General features: G+C 43.5%; 1 protein-coding gene across 2 annotated transcripts in view; it reads right to left on the minus strand.

Moving 5' to 3' along the window:
• Positions 1 to 3,118: 3,118 nt before the first annotated feature.
• Positions 3,119 to 24,905, minus strand: part of LOC142472157 (glycosyltransferase family 92 protein F13G3.3-like) — a 41,715-nt gene continuing 19,928 nt past the window's right edge. For both annotated transcript variants that reach the window (XM_075579005.1, XM_075579004.1), the window contains exon 2: positions 3,119 to 5,669. In XM_075579005.1, coding sequence (XP_075435120.1) covers positions 4,353 to 5,657 — 1,305 coding nt within the window. In that variant the 5' untranslated portion in view covers positions 5,658 to 5,669 and the 3' untranslated portion in view covers positions 3,119 to 4,352. The remainder of the gene's footprint in view (positions 5,670 to 24,905) is intronic.

The following is a 24,905-nucleotide window of genomic DNA, read 5'->3' on the forward strand; positions in this document are numbered from 1 at the left end:
TGGCCCCCTCCCTCCCTCCCACCCAAGTGCCCCTGGCCCCCTCTCCAGTCACTCACATCCGTCGTTGCCTGTAATTCACTGTTTGTGTCTGTGTGGGTATAGGGGAGAGCGAGTGTGTGTGGGTATAGGGGAGAGCGAGTGTGTGTGTGTGTGTATCTGTGTGGCTGCGTGTGTGTCAGTGGCTGCGTGTGTGTCAGTGGCTGCGTGTGTGTGTGTCAGTGGCTGCGTGTGTGTGTGTCAGTGGCTGCGTGTTTGTGTCAGTGGCTGCGTGTGTGTGTCAGTGGCTGCGTGTGTGTGTATCAGAGGCTGTGTGTATGTATCAGTGTGTGTGTCAGTGGCTGCGTGTCTGTCAGTGGCTGTGTGTGTATCAGTGGCTGTGTGTGTGTGTATCAGTGGCTGTGTGTGTGTCTGTGCAGGCCCTATAGGCGATAAAATTTTTAGTGGGTCACGAAGGAGAAGTTCAAAAAATAACCGGGTCACGGAAAAAAAAGTTTGGGAAACCCTGGTCTAGATAGATGGTTGATATAACACAGCAATGCAAAAAAGGACATGTACAGTAAATAGGTCAGGGGTTAGTGCAAGGGTGGGCAACTCCAGTCCTCATGGGTCACCAACAGGTCAGGTTTTAAGGATATTCCTGCTTCAGTAGAGGTGGCTCAGTCTTCAGCTGAGCCATTAATTGAGCTACCTCTGCTGAAGCAGGGATATGTTTGTGGCCATTGTGCTGGAGCTGCCCACCCCTGGGTTAGAGTGAAGATGTGATGTGTAAAGAGCAGGAGTTTATACAAGTACATTCAGTAATTACCAAAGTATATTGTATTTATATTTCAGTAATAAAGTAATGGTAGAATTCCTACTGGTGCCATATTTTTTTTTGCTTTTTATTCCAGGTGACTGCAGCATTAAATAAACACAAAGGTGTACTGTACTTGGCAGTTCACACGCTCCTAATTACAGAAATGAATGAAGCTTGAATAATCCTTTAATCCGTGAATTTCAACACTGGAAACTATTATTTGATTGTTGAGTGGACAAGAAGATAATTACAAAGGCTTTTTTTAAATAAAGGTTACAATGCATTCCGATTACACGCCAGACGGGTTTTGAGATCACTTTTATTTCTCTATACTGTAATCTTCCAGGAATCACCCGGGCTGATTTACCTCTGAGCAAAGTTTTAGGCAGTTTAGTTTCTGTGAATCTCAGCAAACCTATGTGTCTGTGCTTTGCTTGTCATCTTCTGTACAACCCAGTGCAATTAGAAGAGCAAAGTAGAACGTAGACGAAGCACTCTGACCCCGAGCATTGGGTTACGAACAACTTACCTTGTTTCAAAACTGCACAATAAGGTGATGGAAAACTGCGCGGCTTATGTTTGGAGTAACGGTAGCTCCTGACTATACACGGATCTTAACGGCTGCTTATTGCTCACGGATATCAGGTTGTATAATACTCTATTGGGTCCTGCGTTGTTCATATTCTCCGGGGACTTGTTATTGCGCACCTTGCGGTGTGCGCTACCCGGGACATACTACTTACAACGTTGGTAGTGCTATTGTTCTCTCTGTGTCTTGACCTTACCGAGCTGTTTTAGGTCTCCATAGAGACTAAGTTACATCATACACAGAGTTTACTTATAGAGCAATTGCTGGTCACATTACTTTTGACACAGTGGTTTTCATTGAGTCCACAGTTATCTTTCCTCCACATTGCAATATCCATTTACTATTTAGAATACCTGTGTATGCAATATTGCAGCTTCATATATATAGCGTTTGTTTCACTATTTGCTATATATTTGGAACACAATTTGTTCACATAGTTACCATGACCAAACACATTTGGGGATTTTATCTATGCACTGTTGTGCATTTTTATAGTGTCTCGTCGTTTTTACAGCATAACTATTAAAGTCTTTTTTATTTTATAATGCGTGTGACCTTTTGGTAGTGTATCCTACATCAGGATTTGGTTAAATATCCAGCCAGTTTTCAGTAGACAATCTATCCATTTTGTCACCTACCTTGAGTGCAATTACAGGGGGCTGTTTATAATCTTTTGATTATTTGTGTGGTTTGTATTCCTACAGTTGTAAGGTTCGTAATTCTGGTGTGATTATATATTTAATGATGTGCCCCAATATATATTCAACGAACCCAAAACTGATCTTCTTTTTTTAAAGAGAGCATGGAAGGAACGATGACTCACAGAGTAAACTTGTGTAAGTAAACATGCCGCAGGGGTTAGATGGCGCTGGAGAATTTAGTCAAATTCTTTATTTTTAGTTACAGCAAATGAAACAATATATATATATATATATATATATATATATATATATATATATATATATATATAAAGAAGAAAAAAAGCGCAGATTCCTAGTGCATTACTGTGCAAAAAAATATTTCATTTCCCAAAAAGGCTCATAAAATGAACAGGCAGATCTGCTGGAAAATCCTAGCCCGTTTGTCATTTACATCTACCGGGTGACGTTACTTGCAGTCCCACCACATCTATCGTCCCCGGAGGGAACCAAAGTTCATCTGTTGGTGTGTGACCGGGGAGAGGAGTTGCGGTGAGCCCGACTTCGTGAGTTCCTGCTGGCGGTGAACAACGAGGGCAAGATCTGACACGGTGGAGCCACGGAGCAGTTTAGCAGTGAAGCGGCGGTTGCTGATCCTTTGGAGCATGAGTATTATCTCATAACATGCTTTTCATTCATCTATGTTTGTGAGTTCATTTTATGAGCCTTTTTGGGAAATTAAATATTTTTTTGCACAGTAATGCACTAGGAATCGGCGCTTTTTTTCTTCTTTTTTTCTATGCAGGTGGAGAGGGAGGTCGTTGCACCCTCGTTGAGAAGCTGCCTGCTTCCTGATAGTGCTTGGTTTTATTCCCCTTCATTGGACATTGTTTTTGGACTCAAAAGGACAGCTTGTATTGTGCATTCATAGGAGGTTCCACAGCACCGTATATGTATTTATTAATGTATTATGGTTTAGATATCTCTTGGTCATGCTATATTAGTGTATATATTGGATAACATATATACGGTATTTATATCAATAATACATACATTATTTATATATTTATATATTTTTTTATTTTTGATTCAACCTCGTTCTCTGACATCTCCACACAGGCGCAGATCTTTATTGTATATAATTATATATATATATATATATATATATATATATATATATATATATGTATATATATATATATATATATATATATATTTATATATATATATATATAAAACTTGATATAAAATGAGACAGACAATATACGATCCATTGTACCTTTGTAAGGTAAATAAAAAAACTATTCTGTGACCGTTTTCCAAATTTTTGAATAAATTATAACAATAGTATAATAATTAAAAATTAACAAGGCAACTGAAATTAAAGTGAATTAATTAAAATGAACTACCATATGTTTCAAATTAGAATAAGGTACATTTTAATTGGGGTTGTGACGTCGGAGGGACCGCCCAAACTATCTAGGAACTGTCCCCGCCATGGACACATTTGATACATGGAAGAAATAGGTGTGATGGGGAAGTCAAGTTCATGTCAAATGCAGAAGAGAAGGCAGCAGTCACATGGGCGTTTTTTAGGGTGTTTATTGCTTTGGATCAGCGTTGGGGCCCCACAGAGGGACATATTGAGAAAGGCCCATGTGCGGGACCAAAATGTTAACCCACGGCAGTAAACGTCCTGAAAAACATCCAGCGTTGTCTCTTTTTAACATATACAGGGTTTAATGCAGGGGTGGCCAACCCCAGTCCGCAAGGGCCACTAACAGGTATTCAGGATATCCTTGCTTCAGCACATGTAGTCCAATCAGTCTAACCCACTGATTGACCCACCTGTGCTAAAGCAGGGATATCTTTTAAACCAGCGGGGCGCAAAAGGGGGGAGCAAGATTGTTCGGGGGGGGGGTTTGCGGCGGTTGCAGAGGCCCCGTGCTCTTCCCACAAGGCATTTAAATTAATGCCGGGGGATCGCGTGAGGCCTCTGCAATGGCACTAACCTTCTCTTTGGCGACCGCCATGGCAACGCGGCATCAAATGACACTGCGGGTCATGTGACGTCACGTTGGCATGAAAACATGACGTCACGTGACCCTGCCGCATCATTTGACGCCGGAGAGAAGAGGGGGGGGCGCGGGCAGAGAGGGAAGCAGGAAGAGGGGCGCACGCTGGAAAGATTGCGCACTGCTGCATTAAACCTTACCTGTTGGTGGCCCTTGAGGACTGAAGTTGGCCAGTCCTGGTTTAGTACTTTATGTGAAAACCACTCCACGTTACAGGAGTGTCGCAAATGCATTTTCCTGCGCCTGTACCAGGTTTAATTTGTACAATTGAGAATTCTCAAGACATTATTAACATTTGTAATTAAAGAGGCATTATATTTCCATATGGTTGTGTCTTTTATCAGTGATGTAAACGGTAGGTTTGGTTGCTTAGCCTTTCTGATGTGCTGCAGACCCGCAATATTACTGGAAACCTCTAGTTTTTCTCCATAAGCTTTTAAAACAAAGTGAACTGATGTTTGAATGACTTTCCTTGGATTGACTATCATTTTATGATTATTGTAGACATTGGGCTGCTCTGGTTCATAGTAAATATGTTGCAAAATATTGTCTCCTGATATATTTGTAGGAAATGACATACGGAACGTAGAGTCTTTGATGTTTAAAGGAAAGTAGTGGTTTTCAATCAGGAAGACTTCTTTGCTTGGATATTGCTTCTTAAGACTTTCCATCATTCCTTTCCAGTCTTTGTGTTTTTTCGGCAAAATGATTTCATCAATGTCGTTGAATGCTACATATTTACTTCTGTACATGTTTCTATACATACAATCGTTCAGTGCCGCAAGTTGTCCAAAGTAGCCAATTTCATTGTTGTCGTCCATGTAATGATGCCAGGAATCCGATGTCAGCAGGTATGAATCAATGGGCCAATGTATGATCTCTACCATCCCTTCCGATATGTAATAGTCTAAAACTTTTCCCATGGCAACGCTGCAGCTGTTCTTATAGATGACGACTCGTCGTGCTCCAAGAAGTCTGTACATTTCTATTGCCTGGATAAACTGCAAAACATTGCTAGAGTTCCCAAACATAGTAGAGATGCAGACTGTGAAATCGACAGAAAGGGGCCCAGGCTCGCTATTCTTTATTTCAAACACGGGAATATGATGTCGATCTCTTGTGGTGGACCAGTGGATGGAGACATATTTTGGATCACAGTTTAGGGGTTCTCTACAGAGCAGATCTGTCGTAGCATAAGGGAATCCAAATCTGTCTGAATGCACATCTATTTGTGCCCTGACAGGCATATAGTCGTCCTTATGTGTACAGTGAAACCAACAATAAAGTTCTGTCACTTCTTGAACGTGAAGAATTGCAATGACACGAACGCTGTTTGATTCTCTGTTGTCGTAATAGGCTGATATGATAAAGGTTCTGTTATCTTCCAGTGCTGTGATGCTGCCAATGGCTGTTTTTAATGGTTTGGGCTTTTCCAAGATGGTTTGGGCTTTTAGTAGATGATGATAATAGGTAGAGATCAGGGCTATAGAAGTAAAGTAAAAAGCAGCCAGACACTTCTTATAATAAACCTTGTTGAAAAGCCTGAAGCCCAGGTCCATCTTCTCTTTCTCCTGCAAAAGAAAACAAGAAACAAATCTAATATTATTCATTTTTAACTTGATCCCTGTACTACTCCTATATAATTTGCCTATCATAAGTGACGTTGACCAAATGGACTGCTCCTGCACCGTGCTACAATCAATTTGGTAAATAGTTTCCTGTTATAATTTGTTCCACTTGCTATTGTACAGTATCTTAGATAAAGTTCACGCATGCGCGAAACACGTCAGAGGTCTCTGCTTGTTCTTTGGTTTTAGCATGTTGCTGATAGCCCAATAAATCGTTTTTCTATTTTTGAGCGATCCAGCCTCCATCGTTTTCCTTCGCAGTGGACCGCTTATTCTTTCCCCCCATGGGATACCACTTCCTGTATTGTACTACAGTATATCAACTATCGATAGTTAACAGTTCTCCAAGTGGACAGTGTTTAACAGTCGCTAATGGCTTTAGCACTCATGTTTCAGTCTCACCGGTCATTTATCAAAGTTTGCAGACTAGAAAACTAGTGAAAAAACGACATCAAATTTATGAAGTAAAAGCATTGACTGTAAATCGATGAGTAAAGAAGGGTGGGTAGTCCTGTTTGTCCTTTCTTCCATATACTGTAGTAACAAAGGGGGGAGAGAGAGTAGCGGGTATGTGTAAGAAGTCCAATTCAACGATAATTATATTGCAATGTGTGCATCCGAGTGTCAGATTATGCAGTATAATTCTTATGTTTTTTATACATATTATATCTGATTTGCAAAGGTTCTTTCTTAATTGGTATATATATTGGGATATTGTCAGTTACCATACATTGGGGATTTATATTAAGGGTACATCTGTCTCTAAAATGTCTCTATAGAGAAGCCCTGTTTAGGTTGACACTGAGTGATTATTTACAACGGTAGGTCCTAAAAATAGGTAGGTAACCTAAAATAGGTTACTAGGCAGAATATACTAACCATTCCTTGATTCTTAAACCAATCATCTTACAGATCATTAAAACCTGGTTAAAACTGGATTAACGGAGCTCTCTATAGGAACCAGGTACTTTCTGATACTAGGAATGTGGATGTAAACTACAGACACAGTCGTAAATCTACTGTGAGCAAAACACATTCAAACCACACACTCATTCTTACACACAAAATGGAGACTGAAAACATAACAGACAAAATGGAAACAGAACATCGCCTTCAATCCTTCTCCAGAGACCCCCCCAGTCCATTTCAGTAATATATTAATTTCAACAGTATACTGATTTCAGCAATATTACTTAATTAGTCCCTTCTCTAATACTTTTCGAAATCTTCAGTGAGAAATGTATAACTTTATTCTTGGAAAACACGGTATCCTTTCCTGGTAGAGGGTATTTACTTGATGTAACCCTTGGTCCGGTACCTCAATCCCTTGGAGTCTCACCCGCTCCATATCCATTCACAATTGTCTTTCCCTCTCCTGCATTTATTTGTCATTGGATCACATCAGGAGGGTATTGTTACATAAGAGCGGTTTCTGTCTGTTCTTCATATACATCTTCTTGGAGGGGCATGGAGGAAAGACTTGAGATAACAATGAATATGACAACAAAAACACATACACGTAGAATCAGTTCTTGCACCAGTTTCGCTCCCAGTGGTTCAAACCATGTGCCTAATCCCAAATCCCAAATCCCAGCTAGATGTTATTTTCAAAGAGTCTTCCAATTTTGACACAATTTTTTCCCGTAGTATATCATGGGTGACATTAGCCACATAAGTACAACACTCTTCTCCCACTATTGCACAAACATTTCTGCTCTTATAGTTACATTAGTTTTTACTGTACAGGATCCTGCCTTTCCTGGACTGGGAATAAAATCTCCTGAGCTATTGTAAAAATTCTGTAATTGCCCAATAGTATTAAAAAGATCACAATACATAGTGTAATTGCAATTGATATGCCTACATATATCATAGTCAAGTCTGGGTACCTTGACTTGAGTAACCTGAACAACCAAAATGAACCCCTCACATATATCATAACAAAATATTTCTTTGCTATTTCATTGTTAAATATATGGAAATCCTCGACGGAATAAGTATACTTTTCACACATACTATCTCTCTGATTTTACGTTTGATGTGTATATATGTACGCATCTTCTGAATAGATATACGGTACTATATTGAGGGGTCTATCTAACTGTAACTTATATAAAACCATTGCCAGTTCAGCTTTTCTATATAAATGTTATAAACACATTGAATCTTGACATAGCCTTTAATATTAATAGGTACAGTGGTCGACAAATCCGGTCACCCGATCGCCAGGGGCGAATGGATTTTGCCCGCAGGCAATTGGCCCAAGCAGCGCACATGGTTCTGTTTAATTTCCCTTCCTTTTAAATCGTGATCCTGTGTGAGCAAGTAAGAACTTTCCCATGCCCCTCCCCTGCCTCTCTGATGCCCCCCATGCCTCTCTGATGCCCCTCCTGCCTCTCTGATGCCCCCCATCCCTCTCTGATGCCCCCCATGCCTCTCTGATGCCCCTCATGCCTCTCCGATGCCCCCCCCCCCACGCCTCTTCGATGCCCCCCATACCCCTCCGATCCCCCCATGGTTCTCCGATGTCCCTATTGGGTATGGTGATCGGGACCTGAAGCGGGACTCCCAGCGCCGGTTCCGCTTAGTCTTGTGGGATTTGGAGCGCTTCCTCACCCGCTCGTTCTCCATTTCTTGTTGTGTTTGGGCCCCCCTTGTCTCCTGTGAGTGTTTGTGTGAGTTTGTGAGTGTGAGAATGTGTGAGTGAGTGAGAGGAGTGTGAGAGGAGTGTGAGGTGAGTGTATGAGAGGAGTGTGAGACTGTGTGAGAATGTGAGTGTGAGAATGTGTGAGTGTGAGAGGAGTGTGAGTGTGTGAGAGGAGTGTGAGTGTGTGAGAGGAGTGTGAGAGTGTCAATACATCCATTTAAACCCTCTGGTATTAAATTGTTTAATTTAAAAATACAAAATGTCTCTATATCACAGGGATCTAAACCTGTCACCACCTAAAAGGGACGCAGGGCTATACTCCCATCCCATGACAGTTAGACTGTCCACATTTATGTTGTGGCAGCACGATCCAGACGAGGAACAACCGGAGCACTAAGAGAACAAGTGAGAGGGGGCTACGAACCTGGTATGATTAAAATGTCCTTTATTGATCCAGCGACATCAGAGGAAAAATATGCACAGCTCGGGAGGCAGCTACCTTCAAAGTCTTTAAGTGCTTTATTACTTGAAAGGGGTGAAAAAGAATAGAAGAAGAGAGGGGGGGAGAGGAAAGGGTAAGAAGGGAGGGGGGGAGACAAGGGAAAGAGATCGTCCCCTTTATCTCCCCAGCATCGGTTCCGGTATTAGGTTTTACCTTTGGTTGAGATAGATTCCGAGGCTCTATTCTTCTAGTTCTCAGGCCATGCGTCCCAGACCTTATAATGCTGGTCTGTTTTCTGGGCTAGGAGGGCTGAGAGGAGCTCCATCATTCTAACCTCCTTAATTCTGCGGATAACCGTTTGCTTTGACGGGGCTTTCAGTTTTTTCCATGCAGCTGCTGTTGAGCTCAGCCTACTCTGGGTTAGGTACCATTGAAATAGTATTTTATATATATTTTCTATTATAGTAGTACAAATTGAAGTTTTTGCTGCCGATTCCCAGATATCCTCCCAGTCATCTTTATCTATTTCCGTATTGAGGTCCTCAGCCCATTTTTTCATATATCTGTGATTGACGGCTACTATTGGCAGTGATATTCCTGAGTAGATCTCCGATATCAGACCCTTCTTATATATACCGCTTGTACATAACTTTTCACATTTTGTTGGTTCTGTAAATTTAGTTTTTTGGGATATAGCTAATATAAAATGTCTGATCTGAAAGCTAAATAGCGGAAAGTGGTGGGGATGGAATTTCTGTTGAAGATCTTGGAATGATATTATTGAGCCTTTCTCTATTAAGTCCGCCACCTTTATTACGGGTTTTTAATATTTAAAAAAAATGTTATGTTTTATATTGGCACCATAAATCAGGATATTTACCTACGGGGGTAATTTAGATTTCTCAGATGACTTATCTGTTGGGATTACTCATGTTATGTAGAGCCACTGAGACTGCCAAGGACCTTTGGGTTTGATCTTTCATTATTTGCTATTGACCGGATTGGAACTCTTGCTGATTTTTGGACATTGAGCACTTGTGAGTTATTGCTCTGTTTTGCTGGACATCTGATTATCCATGACTGTGGGTTTGGCTGGCTAATTACTGGTTGGGGAAAGAGGGAAAAGAGAAGTACCTTACTTTTTGGACCAGAGGGAACGGGCCTGAAGAAGGGTTATCCACCTTGAAACGTTATTTACCTCGAGCTCTATTACCCAGTGTGAGACATCTCTCCAAGTTACTGCTATCTTGTGTTTACATCAAATAAAATTATTTTCAGTTTGGCTTATTCCCTGGTTATATTATATTTCTTCTAGAGTCAGTGAGTTGTTCCATATATGGTTACCATAGGTAGCTGTCTGTATAACTGACAGACTCTGTTCCAGCTGCTAAAATATGTACCAGAAAGGCAGCCACACCAGAGCCCACCTTCCCACACGGTACCCATCCTCCCACAGCCAGAACGCCTTTCCGGTACGTATTTTAGCAGCTGGAACAGTGTCTGGCAGTTATAAAGACACCCCCCCCCCTCTCTCCACTACCCCCGCTCCCAACCCCGAGCCCCCCTCCCGACTAAACCTTGGTCTCTCGGTGCCCTGCTAGAAGCCCCGATAGACCTACAGTAACATGGAAGTTGGACCTAACACAGAAGTTGGGCCCAACATCCGCAATTGCCGCCTGGGAGGAGCCTCTCTGCCGTGCACGTGCCGCATGTAAGATCCAGAGGGAGGGGATGGGGGGAATTTTTTTTAACTTGAACCAGGGCCCACAGTTCCCTAGTTCTGCCCCTGCCTCCAAGCTTGATGGGGGGATCTAACAAACGGCTGTGCTTGCTTATGCCATAGTGCGATCTCTGGACTATTTGTAATAAATCTTGTATAGCGGGGAAATGGTTAAATCACAAAGCACAGAAAAACAATGCCATGCTCGTTTTACTCACATTTCTAATAAACCTGTTCTAAAAAAAAAAAGTGGTCTGTGTGCTAAAAAAACATATTGAGTTACAATCCCATGGCCAAATTCAACTGGCTGTGAATATTCCTGGATTATGGCCAGATTGCACAAATAATTATCCCCCAATCCGTGAACTCATGTCTAGTTCAACTGCAAATATTAGGTTTTGTAGTGTTAGTGTGGTGTTAATGTAATTGTGTTTATCTGCCTGCCTATATAAATAAAAAGGAATTATACAGTATTACTTGAGTTAAGGAAGGCGTACTAGCGGTAGGGCAATCTACTTACTTTTTGAGTGGCGAAGTAGGTACCGCGATAGGAGTAGATGCCAAGCAGTACATTGCCAAATAATGAATGCTAAAAAAAAAATCTGTATGTTTGCCCACAAAGCTTAGAGCTGAATTAATAATACAGGATTTTGTCATTGACAAAAAATTACATGTTTTCTTGTTAGTCACTTTCAACTATTTGATGCTTTATTAAGTAAGGGCTGTTATATAGTGGCCGCGCGTGCTCCGCCATGCGCATGCGCGGCACTTATAATTGGCTGTTGTTTGTCAGCCTTTCTATAATGGTGCCGCGCGTGCGCACACGGCAGTGAGCGTGGAGCCGGCTGATAGGGATGAAGACAGGAAAAAGAAAGATATTGCGCCGCTACCGCCGCTGTAATGTATGTATGTTTGAGCGACAAATGGATATCTGTCCCTTATTACCTGATAGACCTCCCGTGTCTGGCCTCATTGCATTCATCTCCTTGCCTCGATTCAGAAAGCTCTGTTCCCCTGCCAAACTCATACGGGAAGTGCATCTCCCCGAGCGGTAGCACTCCTGCTCAAACACATCGAGCGGGAGATGAAAAACAGCTCCAACTCGCGTTTTTTTTATAAAATAACCCTATTCTGGTATCTGTGATGAGATCATCGAGGCACTCAGCTAGCGAGCTCCTTGCACATTTCATCTATGCCACCACAAGGGCGGCGAGATGGGATTTGCGAGTAGGATTAGAATTTTTTTATTGCATCTGATTGAAGCCGGGAGTCTTCGGAGCTGATACACATTAATGTACCAGCTCCGGAGACCCCCCGCTTCCATCCTATGTAATAGAAATACATTTACAGTCATTACCTTGATGGTGCTTGTTTTTTTTAATTGTTGTGTATTTTTGGTGCTTAAAAGAAAAGAATGGTGTATATAGCGCTAAAAATAAAATAGTAATAATGACAATATAGTGCAAAATTATAAAATTACAAACCACAATGTGAAGTGTCATATAAAATATTAACTAAATATGGTACGGCTGCCAGGAAAAAACTAACCCAAACACAGTTAGTGAAAAGCACAGAAAAAACAACAATACAGACCAGCTCCTCAATGTCCAAATGGAAAATAATGAGTCCAAAGATGTGCTGCAATGTCCAGTAAAGGTGAACTCTACCAGGAGCAGACCCCTGCAGATATTCTCAGTCTCAGACGGCAGGAGAGGCAAGTGCGGCAAGCGGCTCCGCCTAGCGGGTGACGTCATTCCGGTCACAGACGGGAGACATCGCGAGAAGTGGCCTGCAGTGACGCCCGGCCTGATAGTGATCAGAAGAGGCACCTGCGGCCATTACGGGAGCACCACGCGCTCAAGATCAGCTGCTACCGGACAGAGCCTCTTTTATACAACTGCCTGTTATCTCTGGATTCCTACTGCTGTCTAACAACTGGATCACCTTTACTGGACATTGCAGCACATCTTTGGACTCATTATTTTCCATTTGGACATTGAGGCGCCGGTCTGTATTGTTGTTTTTTCTGTATTTTTGGTGCTTGTTTTTTTTTCATTTTTGTGTATTTTTTATGCTTGTTTTCTTTAATTGTTGTGTATTTTTTATGCCTGTTTTTTTTAATTGTTGTGTATTTTTCGTGCTTGTTTTGTTTGGTTGCCCAATGACTGCCATAGTGGCAAATCATACCCATATTATATGGGCATGGTGTACTAATGTGCCAATCAATGGGTACAGGGTGGGGTAGTTGCCCTGGGGAGGGTGGTTAGGTGGGGGGAGGGGGTTAACCCCTTAATTACTGTAGCTATTACTAACCACTAAGGTGATTAAGGGTTTAGTGGCCATTCATTTGTTTTTTGATTGTACTGTTGCAGCTCACGGAGGACATGGACGCGGAGGACGGTGATGAGGACGGCCTTCATCCTGGCAGGGGTAAGTATAACTTTTATTTACTTTATGCTGGCTGGATAATGTTTTATTTGTAATGGGCAAATGAGCTATGATCCAGATCTGGATAATAGTAATTTTGCCCATTATTGTAGTGTATGTGTTGAGGGGGGTTGTTGGGGGTAGGGGAGGTGGGTAGTAGGGTTATTGTATTTTAATGTTTCTTGGGGCAGAGGGATTGGGTGAAGGGGGTTGTTGCCCCAAGGGTGGGTGGTTAAGCCTCTTTGGTGAGTAGCGGGAGTGGTTAACCCCTTAATTACAATATCGGTTACCACTGCTATGGTAGTGAAGGGGTAAACTCCTAATGCGACCTTCCCGGCAGGCCTAACCACCAACCCTGGGGCAACTACCCCCTTTATCAACCCCCTGTACCCTCAACAAACCGGGTACTCAGGTTTAACTCCTTCATTGTCTTAGCGGCTAGCCGCTAAAGTAATGAAGCTGTTTTTATTTACATTTTAATACTAGTGTTACGGGAGCAGGGCATCTCCGTTCCTGAACCACATTGATTTCCGCTCCGGAGACACCCTGCATCCCGAATTACAGGCCCCGATATGGGGTCCCCGGGGCTGAAATCAATGCGTTTCAGCTCCTGAGACCTCCTGCTACAATACACTGTTATTAAAATGTAAATAATAACACTGCGATCGCCTGTGAGAGCTCTGCAGGGAGAAGCATCTCTCTCTGTGCAGCTCTTACAGACGGGGTGTGGAAGTTAAAGGGGAGCGCAATTAATTCAGTGGTGGATATGTGGAATGAAAAATAAATACAATAGTGCAACACAGTCTCTATAGATGTATCTCCAATTTCAGTAGACTTCTATAAATTCAGAATTCACATTTTATCTGAAATAAACCAGCATGTAACCCAAACTCAAGTGGGTAATGAATGATGTAGTGTATTCGTGTAGATCCTCTCTCTCTCTGTATCTTAGGGTTCTTGGGGATATCTGGATGTCACTTAGAATGATGTGATGGCAGCCGTATATACATGAGAAAACGGAAAGCCAAACATAGGGGTCTATGCAGTAAGCAGCGGAAAAAACCATTCGCCAGTTTTTCAACAAGCCATGTTTTTGGCGTGTTAAAATCGCTGTATGCTGTAAGGGCTGAATCCCTGGCGAATGAATGCGCCACCACCATTTGATAAAATGGCGAGTAACCGGTGGCGAGATGGCTGCCTGGCGAGAAGCTGCCGAGAAGCCGTCCCCTGCCGAGATATGTCTGCAGCAGAGAGAGATCCGCCACTCTTTCTGCGCAAAGTTCGGCATATTAAAAATTATTTTATAAACCATTTTTATTCATAGTGTACATGTGCAGGGGGTCTCCGGAGCTGAACCGCATTGGTTTCAGGTCCGGGGACCCCCTGCTTCCCGAGATACAGGCCCCTTTATGAGGTGCCGGTATCCCTCTGCATTTAAAGTTCCCGATCACGTGACCATGGAATGTAAACAAAGCAGAGGGATACTGGCACCCCCTAAAGGGGTCTGTATCTCAGGAAGCAGGGGGTCCCCGGACCTAAAACCAAAGCGGTTCAGCTCCGGAGACCCTCTGCACATCTACACTATGAATAAAACACACATATCAATACACATCAGTCTATCCCTACTCTGATTGGCTCTAGTACCATGTGACAGGCTTTCAATGACGTCACATCCGTTCTTCCCCAAGCCTCTGTCACATGGTATACTAGAGCCAATCAGAGTTGGGATGAAGTTCCCATGCTCTGATTGGCTACCGTACCATGTGAGGCCGGCCATGTTTCTTTTAATGACGTCATCTTAAAGGCAATTGAAGCAAAGCCATTCTGATTGGCTGTGCTTTCATTGCCTTTAAGTGACGTCATCATTTTTTTTTTTCTCGGCCAAAACACATAATTTTCACGGCCCAATCAGGGCCGTGGGAACCATGACGAAAATGTGACGTCATAGACCTTTAAAAGCCTATGTCGTTTCATTTTGAAGGCAGACGCCGAGGAGGAAGGACCTCCTACAGAAGAAGAAGACCAGGGCGTGGCCGTAGAAGACATGAAGACCCCGGAAGAGAGCCGCAGATAGAAGAAAGAAGAATACAGATGAAGATGGATTACAAATAGAAGACCCGTGGATTGTTTTGGATTTTTATTTTAATGTTTATTATTTTATGGTTTTTTATTTTATGGGTTCCTGTGCGTGGTGGATTGGTTCGAGAGTAAGCTGTTCAACGGGAGTCTGTGAGTGGGTCAAGTAATGGTAAGTGAACTAAATAAATGTATTTTATTTAACTTGTTCTTTTTTTTTAAAGCTTTTTTACATGTGTATTTATTTATTTTTGGTATATCATTTCTTGCCACTGTATGTATTTATGTATGTATGTATGTCTAGATCGATATATACATACAGGGTAAGAAAGGATGTTGTTTTAAAAGCTTGATTTGCTGTGTTTTAAAATATTTTGGCTATGCTGCTATGCATAAATGTGTGTGTCATGTATTTTAAAATTAGATAGTTGTAATTTTTGCTATTGTATAATGTACTTTAGGTCAGGGTGAGGCTTGCTTTTGTATATTTTATTTTTTGGTGTCCTTCTATTTTGTATGATGGTAACTTGTTCTCTTTAACGGTTGCTATAATTAATTGTGTAATTGGTATTGATGCTATTTTAATTGTTTGGGGATGTAATTAATGTCTGCAAATTGATTGATGGTTACTGGATTGGTTTAAATAGTATACTTGTTTGGATGTATTGGTATTTTGTTTGGAATATGTTATTGTTAACATTCATTTGCAGAATGTATATGGTGCGTAGATTGTATGCATCATGTATACAATGTAAATGCAATGTTTTCAGTGGCATTTGTGGCTTTTGATTGGCATTTGAGGATTTTGATTGGAAGATCAGATTGGATTATTAAAGGAAATTGATTTTATTGTAGTGTGTCTGTATGGAGAAGTGGTATTTGTAGTACAGCATGTTTTTGATAACCTTTCTACATTTATTTGTATATTGGTTCATCATGTGTGTGTATATCTCTCTCTCCCTCTCTCTCTCTCTCTCTCTCTCTCTGTATTATATATATATAGTTGCATGATGAAGCCACTGTACAAATGAATGGGTGAAGGGTGGGTATCGTGCCAGTGTGGCTTAACCCCTTAATTAAGTTTGCGGTTATTATCCGATAAGGTGTTTAAGGGGTTAATTGATATCTGAATGTAATGGGCAACGAAAGACAAGGATGTTGCTGGCGACGGGGGCTTCTTATTGATAAGGTCAGTAGTACTTTATTTATTTTAATATGCTAGTTAATGTGTTTAATAATGGGCAAATAATCTATTATGCCTATCTGGATAATAGTTATTTTGCACATTATTGTACTGTAGGTGTTGGGGGGGGGATATGTATGTATTGAATGTATAGGCCAGGTTTATTTTTTTTACATTCAGGGTTTGTTCCTTGGTTCTGCATGAGACCTCTGGAGACCACCTGCGGTCTCCTCGGGTATCTCACGGGTATCAGGCTGGTGGTTCCACGGGTGACACCTGCGGGGATGAAGCGGTGGTCCCACATCTGTGGGGGCACCACGGACCCGTAGTCTGCGGGGAAGAACCGGTGGTCCCACATCCGTGGTGGCACCGCAGACCCGTAGGTGCGGGGATGAACCGGTGGTCCCACATCCGTGGGGGCACCGCGGACCCATAGTGAGCACTCGTGAGTTCCCCAGACCCCCGTGAGAAACACCCGAGGCCCCGCAGACAGCTGTGGGTCTGACCCGGGGCTCCCAGACATCCGCGGACCTACTGTGGGGACCCAATTGTGGCCCACGGTGACCCAAGGAGACGGGGGCCATGGCGCTTGGTGGGACCCACCAACAGGCCTCCGGAACCTGTGTGAAACAAGTTGCTGGTACCCTGTAGGTCTGTCAGGTGACCCGCCAGCCCGCCGGGGACTCGCGTGGGGCTGGGGTATGAACCCTGTATGTAAAAGGATAAATCATGTATTTATGGGGGGGGGCACAGGGGGTGGGTAATGTATTTAATAAATAGAATGATGTTTAATGTGGGGCTGTGTATTGTTTTTATTGTGGGTACTTGGGGTGGGGGGAGGGGGTATTGGCACCAAGGGAATGTGGGTAGGCCTCCCTTGTGGGTAGTGGGTGTGGGTGGTTAGGCCTCACGGGGTGGGGGGTTAGTGTGGGAGGGTATGTAGGCCTCCCGAGTGGTGGGTGAGGGTGGGTTAACCCCTTAATGACTGTAGCGGTTAATAACCGCTATGGTGATTAAGGGGTTAGGGGACATTACATTGGGTGTTTTTATTCTTGTTTCTGTTTTTCAGAAGCGGATGGGGCATTAGCAAGATGAAAATTAGGATGGCCTTCATCGTGGCAGCCGGACAAGGGTGAGTGCAATATGTATTTAATGTATTTATTGTTCTTTATGTATTTTAAATGGACAACTGCACTATTATCCATTTGTGGATAATAGTAATTTTGCCCATTACTGTTGTAACCCTTCTCCCCCCCCCCTAGACTCATCTGACATATCTAGGGTGTGTGAGGGCGGATTACATGTACTGGGTGGTGCGTACCTGTGTGGAACAGGAGGGCCTGAGTCTCCCGCGGTGGTGTGGGGGATAACAGGACCAGGCTTCTGGGGTAGTAGCCTCCATGGTTTCAGTGGTGGTGCAGCGCCTCCATCCTCTATACCTTCCCAGGGTATGGGGTAGGACCCGTATAGAAGAGTGACCCCTGGTCCCAGGGTGAATGCTCCAGATCACACACATTCTTTTGTAAAACAGCAGCAGCTCTCTTTATTGTACTGTGATGGATTGGATAAAATGCCTATTTCTTCATCTGTAATACTTTGCTATGATTCCTTACTCAAAATGGCTACCGCAGTTACCCCTCCCTTCAAGTAAGGAAGATGGCACCGAGGAATTCCCCTCAAATGCTGATGTGTCCAAGAAAACCTACAATAACAAGACCATAAATCATAACAACAAGACCATACAAGGACTGAGACCTAACAAAGAACCACTGAGACAGCTCTTTTGCATACAAACCCCCTCCCATACAGCCCCTGTATATGAACGCAGGCTCTGTAGGAATAAAGTCAGACATTATCATACTGAACGTGTGTCAGCGTGATTTTTTCTCAGTGCACGCATTACCTACGTAGGAAACTAATCAGGACGGGGACAGATACTCTGCAGACGATTGTTCTGATCCAAATCAGTTGGCGCCCAACGTGGGGCTCTGGGTTTTGAACCAACGGACAGCTGTGCGCAGAGGGACCGAGGTGGACCAAATGCGGACGCGGCAGGAGACTGATCACCTCTGGAGTACGGTAAGATAACATTTATTATCTACCGATACGCACTGTCTCCGCTGTTGGTCTATTTCTGTGTCTCATACGGCTCTCCGAAGGTCACCTAAAGACAGGTAGATATCTTGCCCAGAGCCCGTTTTAAACTCAAACCTGTTACCTAGACTATCTGTCACCCGGTATATGTTTACATGTTGTATGTGTTAGTCAGTGCCGCAAGTGGGAGCCCGGAGTGGAGTGGGATTTTTGTCGGCTGACTAGAGGTCGTGTCATTGTACGTTGTAAACTTGGTGGAAGGAGGGGTAAAGGGGGAGTAAGGTATAGTCGGTTCAGAGAGGAAACACGGGAATCCCGGTAGTGACTGTGCGGTTTGGTGCTTTGCGAGGGAAGGAGTGTTTAGCGCGTTACGGTTGGTAACTGCGCGGAATCCTGCCGATTTGATCCCTGAACAACCTTTCTCTCTCTCGTAATCAAGTTGTATGTTATGTCCAAAATGTGTTTGTGTATTAGTGTTGAGAATTCATGAGGACGGGTGGGGATTGTTGAGAGTAGAAGAGATAGCCCATAGGTGCTTGGGCGATAACCCCTAGACGTTAAACTGCCCGAACTCCTGTTTTTTCCACGTTAAGGTACGCTTTGCAGTAGGAAAAAGAAAGTGAATAGGAAAGAAAAGGCAAGTGAATTTGCTGATAGATAATCAAGGCATATGATTGTGTTGTGAAAGTAAGTATTGAGGGTTATTTTTATGAAAGGTTTATATGCAGGAATTGGGACACAATTAGATACTGTGTATATTATTTGGAAGGGAAATAAAGTGTTATAAGTCAAGGGAAAGAAGAGGAAAAAAAAAAAAAAAAAAAGCAGGGCATTTTTGCTAGTAATTGCAGTATAGAGAGAAAAAAAAAAAAAAAAAGGTGCAGTTTTAACATTTGAGCACAGGCAAGTAAGACAGGGAAAGGAGTCTTAGCCTGCCACCTAGTGGCCGATTGAGAGAACAGAACGGAAAAGAATGGGACAGCCCTGGTAACATTTATTTTTTGAAAGATTTGTTCGTTCTGGCCACACGAATGGGTCTTTTAAAACCAGAAAATATTCTTTTTCCTTCTGTTCTAATGGCAACTAGAAAGAGGGGTCTTTTTCTGTGGGAGGGAGAAGTTCAGGGAGCGCAGTCTTGTGTGTTTTTTGAATCCCACAGGGAAACATACCTTACGTTAGTATGAGTCAAAATAATTCTGTTGAGGGACAGAAGGGTCCCTGCTGCATTTATTTTATCATTGCCAGGACAGAAGTTAATATAATAAAGTAAAAAAAGAAAGCAAATAAGCTGTTTAAAGTATGTAGTATTACTGAAGCAGAAGGCAGGTTACAACCAGAAGTGTGGCAAAAGATATTGAAAGAAAAGAGAGGAATTTTGAATGATAAAAACCTGCTGAAGATAGCAGAAGCCTGGTTTAATGTTACCAAGGCTGTCCAGAGAAAAATGGACCGAGCAGGAGATAGAAAAGGGAGGGAAGATTGTTTTAATTGTGGTGTGACTGATTTATCTATGCTCACTCCTTTGTTACCTTCGCTCCCAGCTCCAGCAGCACCCCCACCTATACAACCCACTACCCCGCCCACGAATGACAAACCAATTTTGACTGTTTATGTAGCACAACTATATCCTGTGATGCAGGCGGACGGTTCCTATTACACCCCGACTGTGCCCCTAATGCCAGCCCTTTCACCCCAAACAATCACTGCCCCAGCGTTAGGGATTCAAGTCTACCCTGACACAACAATAGCACACACACCCAGCAGCAGTGTCCACTACAGTGCGCCCTATAGTTTTGACTCAGATAGTGAGTCACAGGCCGTTGCACAGGAGGCAAACATGACCTGGAATACTAACCCCAGACACCCCCCAGTACCTGACCGCTGCCCAAGGTTATGTGGGCAGACGCCCAAGCAGGTAGAAGGCGCCCCAATAATGTATGTCACCTCACCCCCTTCCTGGTAGACACAGGTGCAGCCAGGAGTGTAATTAGAGCTGCAGACATACCTGACCCTTCCTATTTGTCTGATATTGATGTTTTATGTGTGGGGGTAGATGGCACTCCGCGCTCTAGCCCATTAACACGACCCCTACAGATAGGTCCCTACCCTGAACTATTTGCACGATTTGTAGTTTCCTCTACTTGCCCGCTTAATCTGTTTGGCGCTGATGTTTTATCCAGGTTACAGGCCTCCATAATATTCTCCGAGGACGGCACCATTGATGTAACCTCCCTGCTCTGGGAGTCAGATGTCTCTGCCCTTTGTTCCCTTCCAAATACTTTTGGCATTAGCGGACAAACCCTCAGCTGCCAGTATACCGCCCGCTGTCATGGATAGGATCCCGTCCAAATTATGATCCACCGGCCCTGAGGATATGGGGCACCTAAGGGTACCACCCATTGTTGTACAGCTCAAATAAGGGGCCCCGCTTCCCCGTAAACTGCAATACCCCTCTTTTCCCTGTGAAGAAACGCACCGCGAAGGGTGAACCTGATAAGTATAGAATGGTTCAAGATCCTCAAGCAGTAAAAGATGCAACCATTGTACGATGTTTTAACAACAAATCTTTTCCAGATGACCCCAGAGGCTTCCAAGAATTTCACTGTTCTCAAACACTGCCTTGGGCCTCCCAGACTATGATTTACCCTTTAAGCTTTTCGTATCAGAACGAAATGGACATGCAACTGGAGTGTTAACACAGCCACACGCGGGCCGATGTCGACCTATTGGTTATTACTCCAGCCGTCTCGATGCTGTGGCTCGTGGTGGACAGTCCTGTCTTCGTGCTGTCTTTGCTGCTCAAGCACTGCTGGATAAAACTTCAGACATTGTTCTAGGGCATGACCTCATTCTTCTGGCACCACATGACATTGCTGCTATTCTCAATCAGACACCTCAGGTTGCAATGCTTGCTTCTTATTCCAGACAATGTCACCCTTCTCTGGTGCCAAGTGCTTAACCCCTCCACTCTTCTTCCACTTCCCGAGGGGGGAGATGTGCAGGGACACGAACAAGAACAAAGCACAGCTGGAGTCGACCTACCCCATGATTGCTTCGAACTCATGAAGCTAGAAACAGCTCATCTGCACACGGTGAGTGAAAAGCCGATACAGAACCCAGATCTAATCCTGTTTGTGGATGGTTCTCGATATGCTGATCAACAAGGCACCTACTATACGGGTTATGCTGTCACCACAGACACTGTGGTCCTACTGGCAAGCACACTACCGTCAACAGCATCTGCACAAGAGGCTGAACTACAAGCCCTCACTGCAGCGTGTAAACTGGCAGAAGGACAAACGGCGAACATCTACACTGACTCTAGATATGCCTTTGGTGTAGCACATGATTTTGGCGTCATTTGGCAAACCAGGGGATTTCTGACAGCAGCAGGAACATCAGTGAAACACAGCTCAGCCATACAAGCTCTGATGGACGCCCCACTCCTTCCAATCCATGTGGCCATCCTGAAGGTAAAGCCTATGGGAAACTGAACACAGAAGAAGCCAGAGGAAACCATCTGGCGGATGCTGCGGCAAAACAAGCTGCCAGCGGGATACGAGAAGTGGAAGATCGAGTGGACACGACAAGGATGGTTCCGTTAATGCAGAACCTCCCAGTAAATCGAGAATATCTGAAGAAGTTGCAAGAATCTGCAACAAAGGAAGAAAAGGAAAGCTGGAAGAAAAGAGGTGCATCGCCCCAAGAAGGAATTTATGAGTACAAAAAGAAACTTTGTCTGCCACGTGCACTGTATCCTGCTGTGGTACAATGGGCACATGGAGCAGCACATCTCTCAAAGACTTTTATGAATGCACTGATCGACAAATACTATGTGGCGCCTGGAATTACCCCAATGACTAGTAATTTCTGCAAATTATGTACAATTTGTGCAAAGTGTAACCCAGGATGTGTGAAAAAACCACCGCAGAAAAATCTTGCAAGGCCCCGCTTTCACTGCTACGTTAGCTAAAGAAATTTGGTCCGCGCTAGGGACCACCCTTGCTTTCCACACCCCATACCATCCCCAGAGTAGCGGAAAGGTAGAAGAATGAATGGCACACTGAAAACTAGAATGTTGAAAATGGCCCAGGAAACAAATATGCCCTGGCCAGATAGTCTACCCATTGTTTTGTTCAGTGTTCGATACACCCCATGAGGGGAATATGCTCTATCCCCATTTGAGATACTGTTTGGTACTGCCCCCAAACTTGGTTGTTACTACCCACAGCAGTTACAGATGCAGTCTGATGTTTTGACCAAATATGTAACTGCCCTAGCGCAAGAACTAACCAATATGCATGGTCGAGTGTTTTCTTCTATTCCAGATCCAGATCTAGATACCGGGACTCATAAACTCGTGCCCGGAGACTGGGTGCTTGTGAAGAAATTTGTAAGGAAACATTCCCTAGAGCCCAGATATGATGGTCCTTTCCAAGTTCTGTTGACCACAGCGACATCAGTCAAACTAGCTGGCAAGAACACCTGGATACACGCCTCTCATTGCAAGAAGGTTCCAGCTCCCAACGAGGACACCTCAGAAGGAAAATGATGCTATATATCCTTTGCTTGTTGGGTCTAGGGGGGGCACAAGAGATTGCTATCACCCAACATGAAGGGGTAGTCACGTTTTGGTATAATTCATCCAATACTCATGTAGCTACCTTCTCCTTTGATTATTGTAATATAGTCCGCTGCCCCTCAACACATTGGCAATGTGTTCTATACAGCAATTCCGGTTTCAGGTCTACTTATATATGCGTAACGGATTTCTACTGGGGAAAGGAATGTGATTACTGGGGAGCAGTAGGATGGAACACAGGAACAGATTGGGGATACCGACCACAAAATGGTCTAGCAAGGAAAGACGGGATAGCAAAAGATTCTTGCCCAAATAGGCATCGCAATAGTTATTATTTTTGTTTTGTTTGTGATTATTGTCTGCTGTGTTCTCCCATGTTTTAAAAAGTTCATGACCAAAGCTGTTGACAATAGCACTCCTACCTTTTTTCTGCAGTCAGATAATAATACTCCACTCTTGGAAGATGGTCCATTTACTCCGTTACAGTCCCTCCCAGTTAAGTACAATAGTATAAATCCATAGGGACAGCATCTGACTTCCTTATGTGCAAAGTCTGTGGCAAGGGGGGTCATGGACAAGCCATGACTCGTCTAACGTACAGCACAAAAGAGTTCCCAGGCACATCTGGACAGATGAGTTAGTATACATCTAGGGACAGACTCAGAAATAGACATTTCAAGGGGGGACTGTGATGGATTGGATAAAATGCCTATTTCTTCATCTGTAATACTTTGCTATGATTCCTTACTCAAAATGGCTACCGCAGTTACCCCTCCCTTCAAGTAAGGAAGATGGCACCGAGGAATTCCCCTCAAATGCTGATGTGTCCAAGAAAACCTACAATAACAAGACCATAAATCATAACAACAAGACCATACAAGGACTGAGACCTAACAAAGAACCACTGAGACAGCTCTTTTGCATACAAACCCCCTCCCATACAGCCCCTGTATATGAACGCAGGCTCTGTAGGAATAAAGTCAGACATTATCATACTGAACGTGTGTCAGCGTGATTTTTTCTCAGTGCACGCATTACCTACGTAGGAAACTAATCAGGACGGGGACAGATACTCTGCAGACGATTGTTCTGATCCAAATCAGTTGGCGCCCAACGTGGGGCTCTGGGTTTTGAACCAACGGACAGCTGTGCGCAGAGGGACCGAGGTGGACCAAATGCGGACGCGGCAGGAGACTGATCACCTCTGGAGTACGGTAAGATAACATTTATTATCTACCGATACGCACTGTCTCCGCTGTTGGTCTATTTCTGTGTCTCATACGGCTCTCCGAAGGTCACCTAAAGACAGGTAGATATCTTGCCCAGAGCCCGTTTTAAACTCAAACCTGTTACCTAGACTATCTGTCACCCGGTATATGTTTACATGTTGTATGTGTTAGTCAGTGCCGCAAGTGGGAGCCCGGAGTGGAGTGGGATTTTTGTCGGCTGACTAGAGGTCGTGTCATTGTACGTTGTAAACTTGGTGGAAGGAGGGGTAAAGGGGGAGTAAGGTATAGTCGGTTCAGAGAGGAAACACGGGAATCCCGGTAGTGACTGTGCGGTTTGGCGCTTTGCGAGGGAAGGAGTGTTTAGCGCGTTACGGTTGGTAACTGCGCGGAATCCTGCCGATTTGATCCCTGAACAACCTTTCTCTCTCTCGTAATCAAGTTGTATGTTATGTCCAAAATGTGTTTGTGTATTAGTGTTGAGAATTCATGAGGACGGGTGGGGATTGTTGAGAGTAGAAGAGATAGCCCATAGGTGCTTGGGCGATAACCCCTAGACGTTAAACTGCCCGAACTCCTGTTTTTTCCACGTTAAGGTACGCTTTGCAGTAGGAAAAAGAAAGTGAATAGGAAAGAAAAGGCAAGTGAATTTGCTGATAGATAATCAAGGCATATGATTGTGTTGTGAAAGTAAGTATTGAGGGTTATTTTTATGAAAGGTTTATATGCAGGAATTGGGATACAATTAGATACTGTGTATATTATTTGGAAGGGAAATAAAG

Source organism: Ascaphus truei, chromosome 21 (assembly GCF_040206685.1).
Source record: "Ascaphus truei isolate aAscTru1 chromosome 21, aAscTru1.hap1, whole genome shotgun sequence".
Classification (NCBI taxonomy): domain Eukaryota; kingdom Metazoa; phylum Chordata; class Amphibia; order Anura; family Ascaphidae; genus Ascaphus; species Ascaphus truei.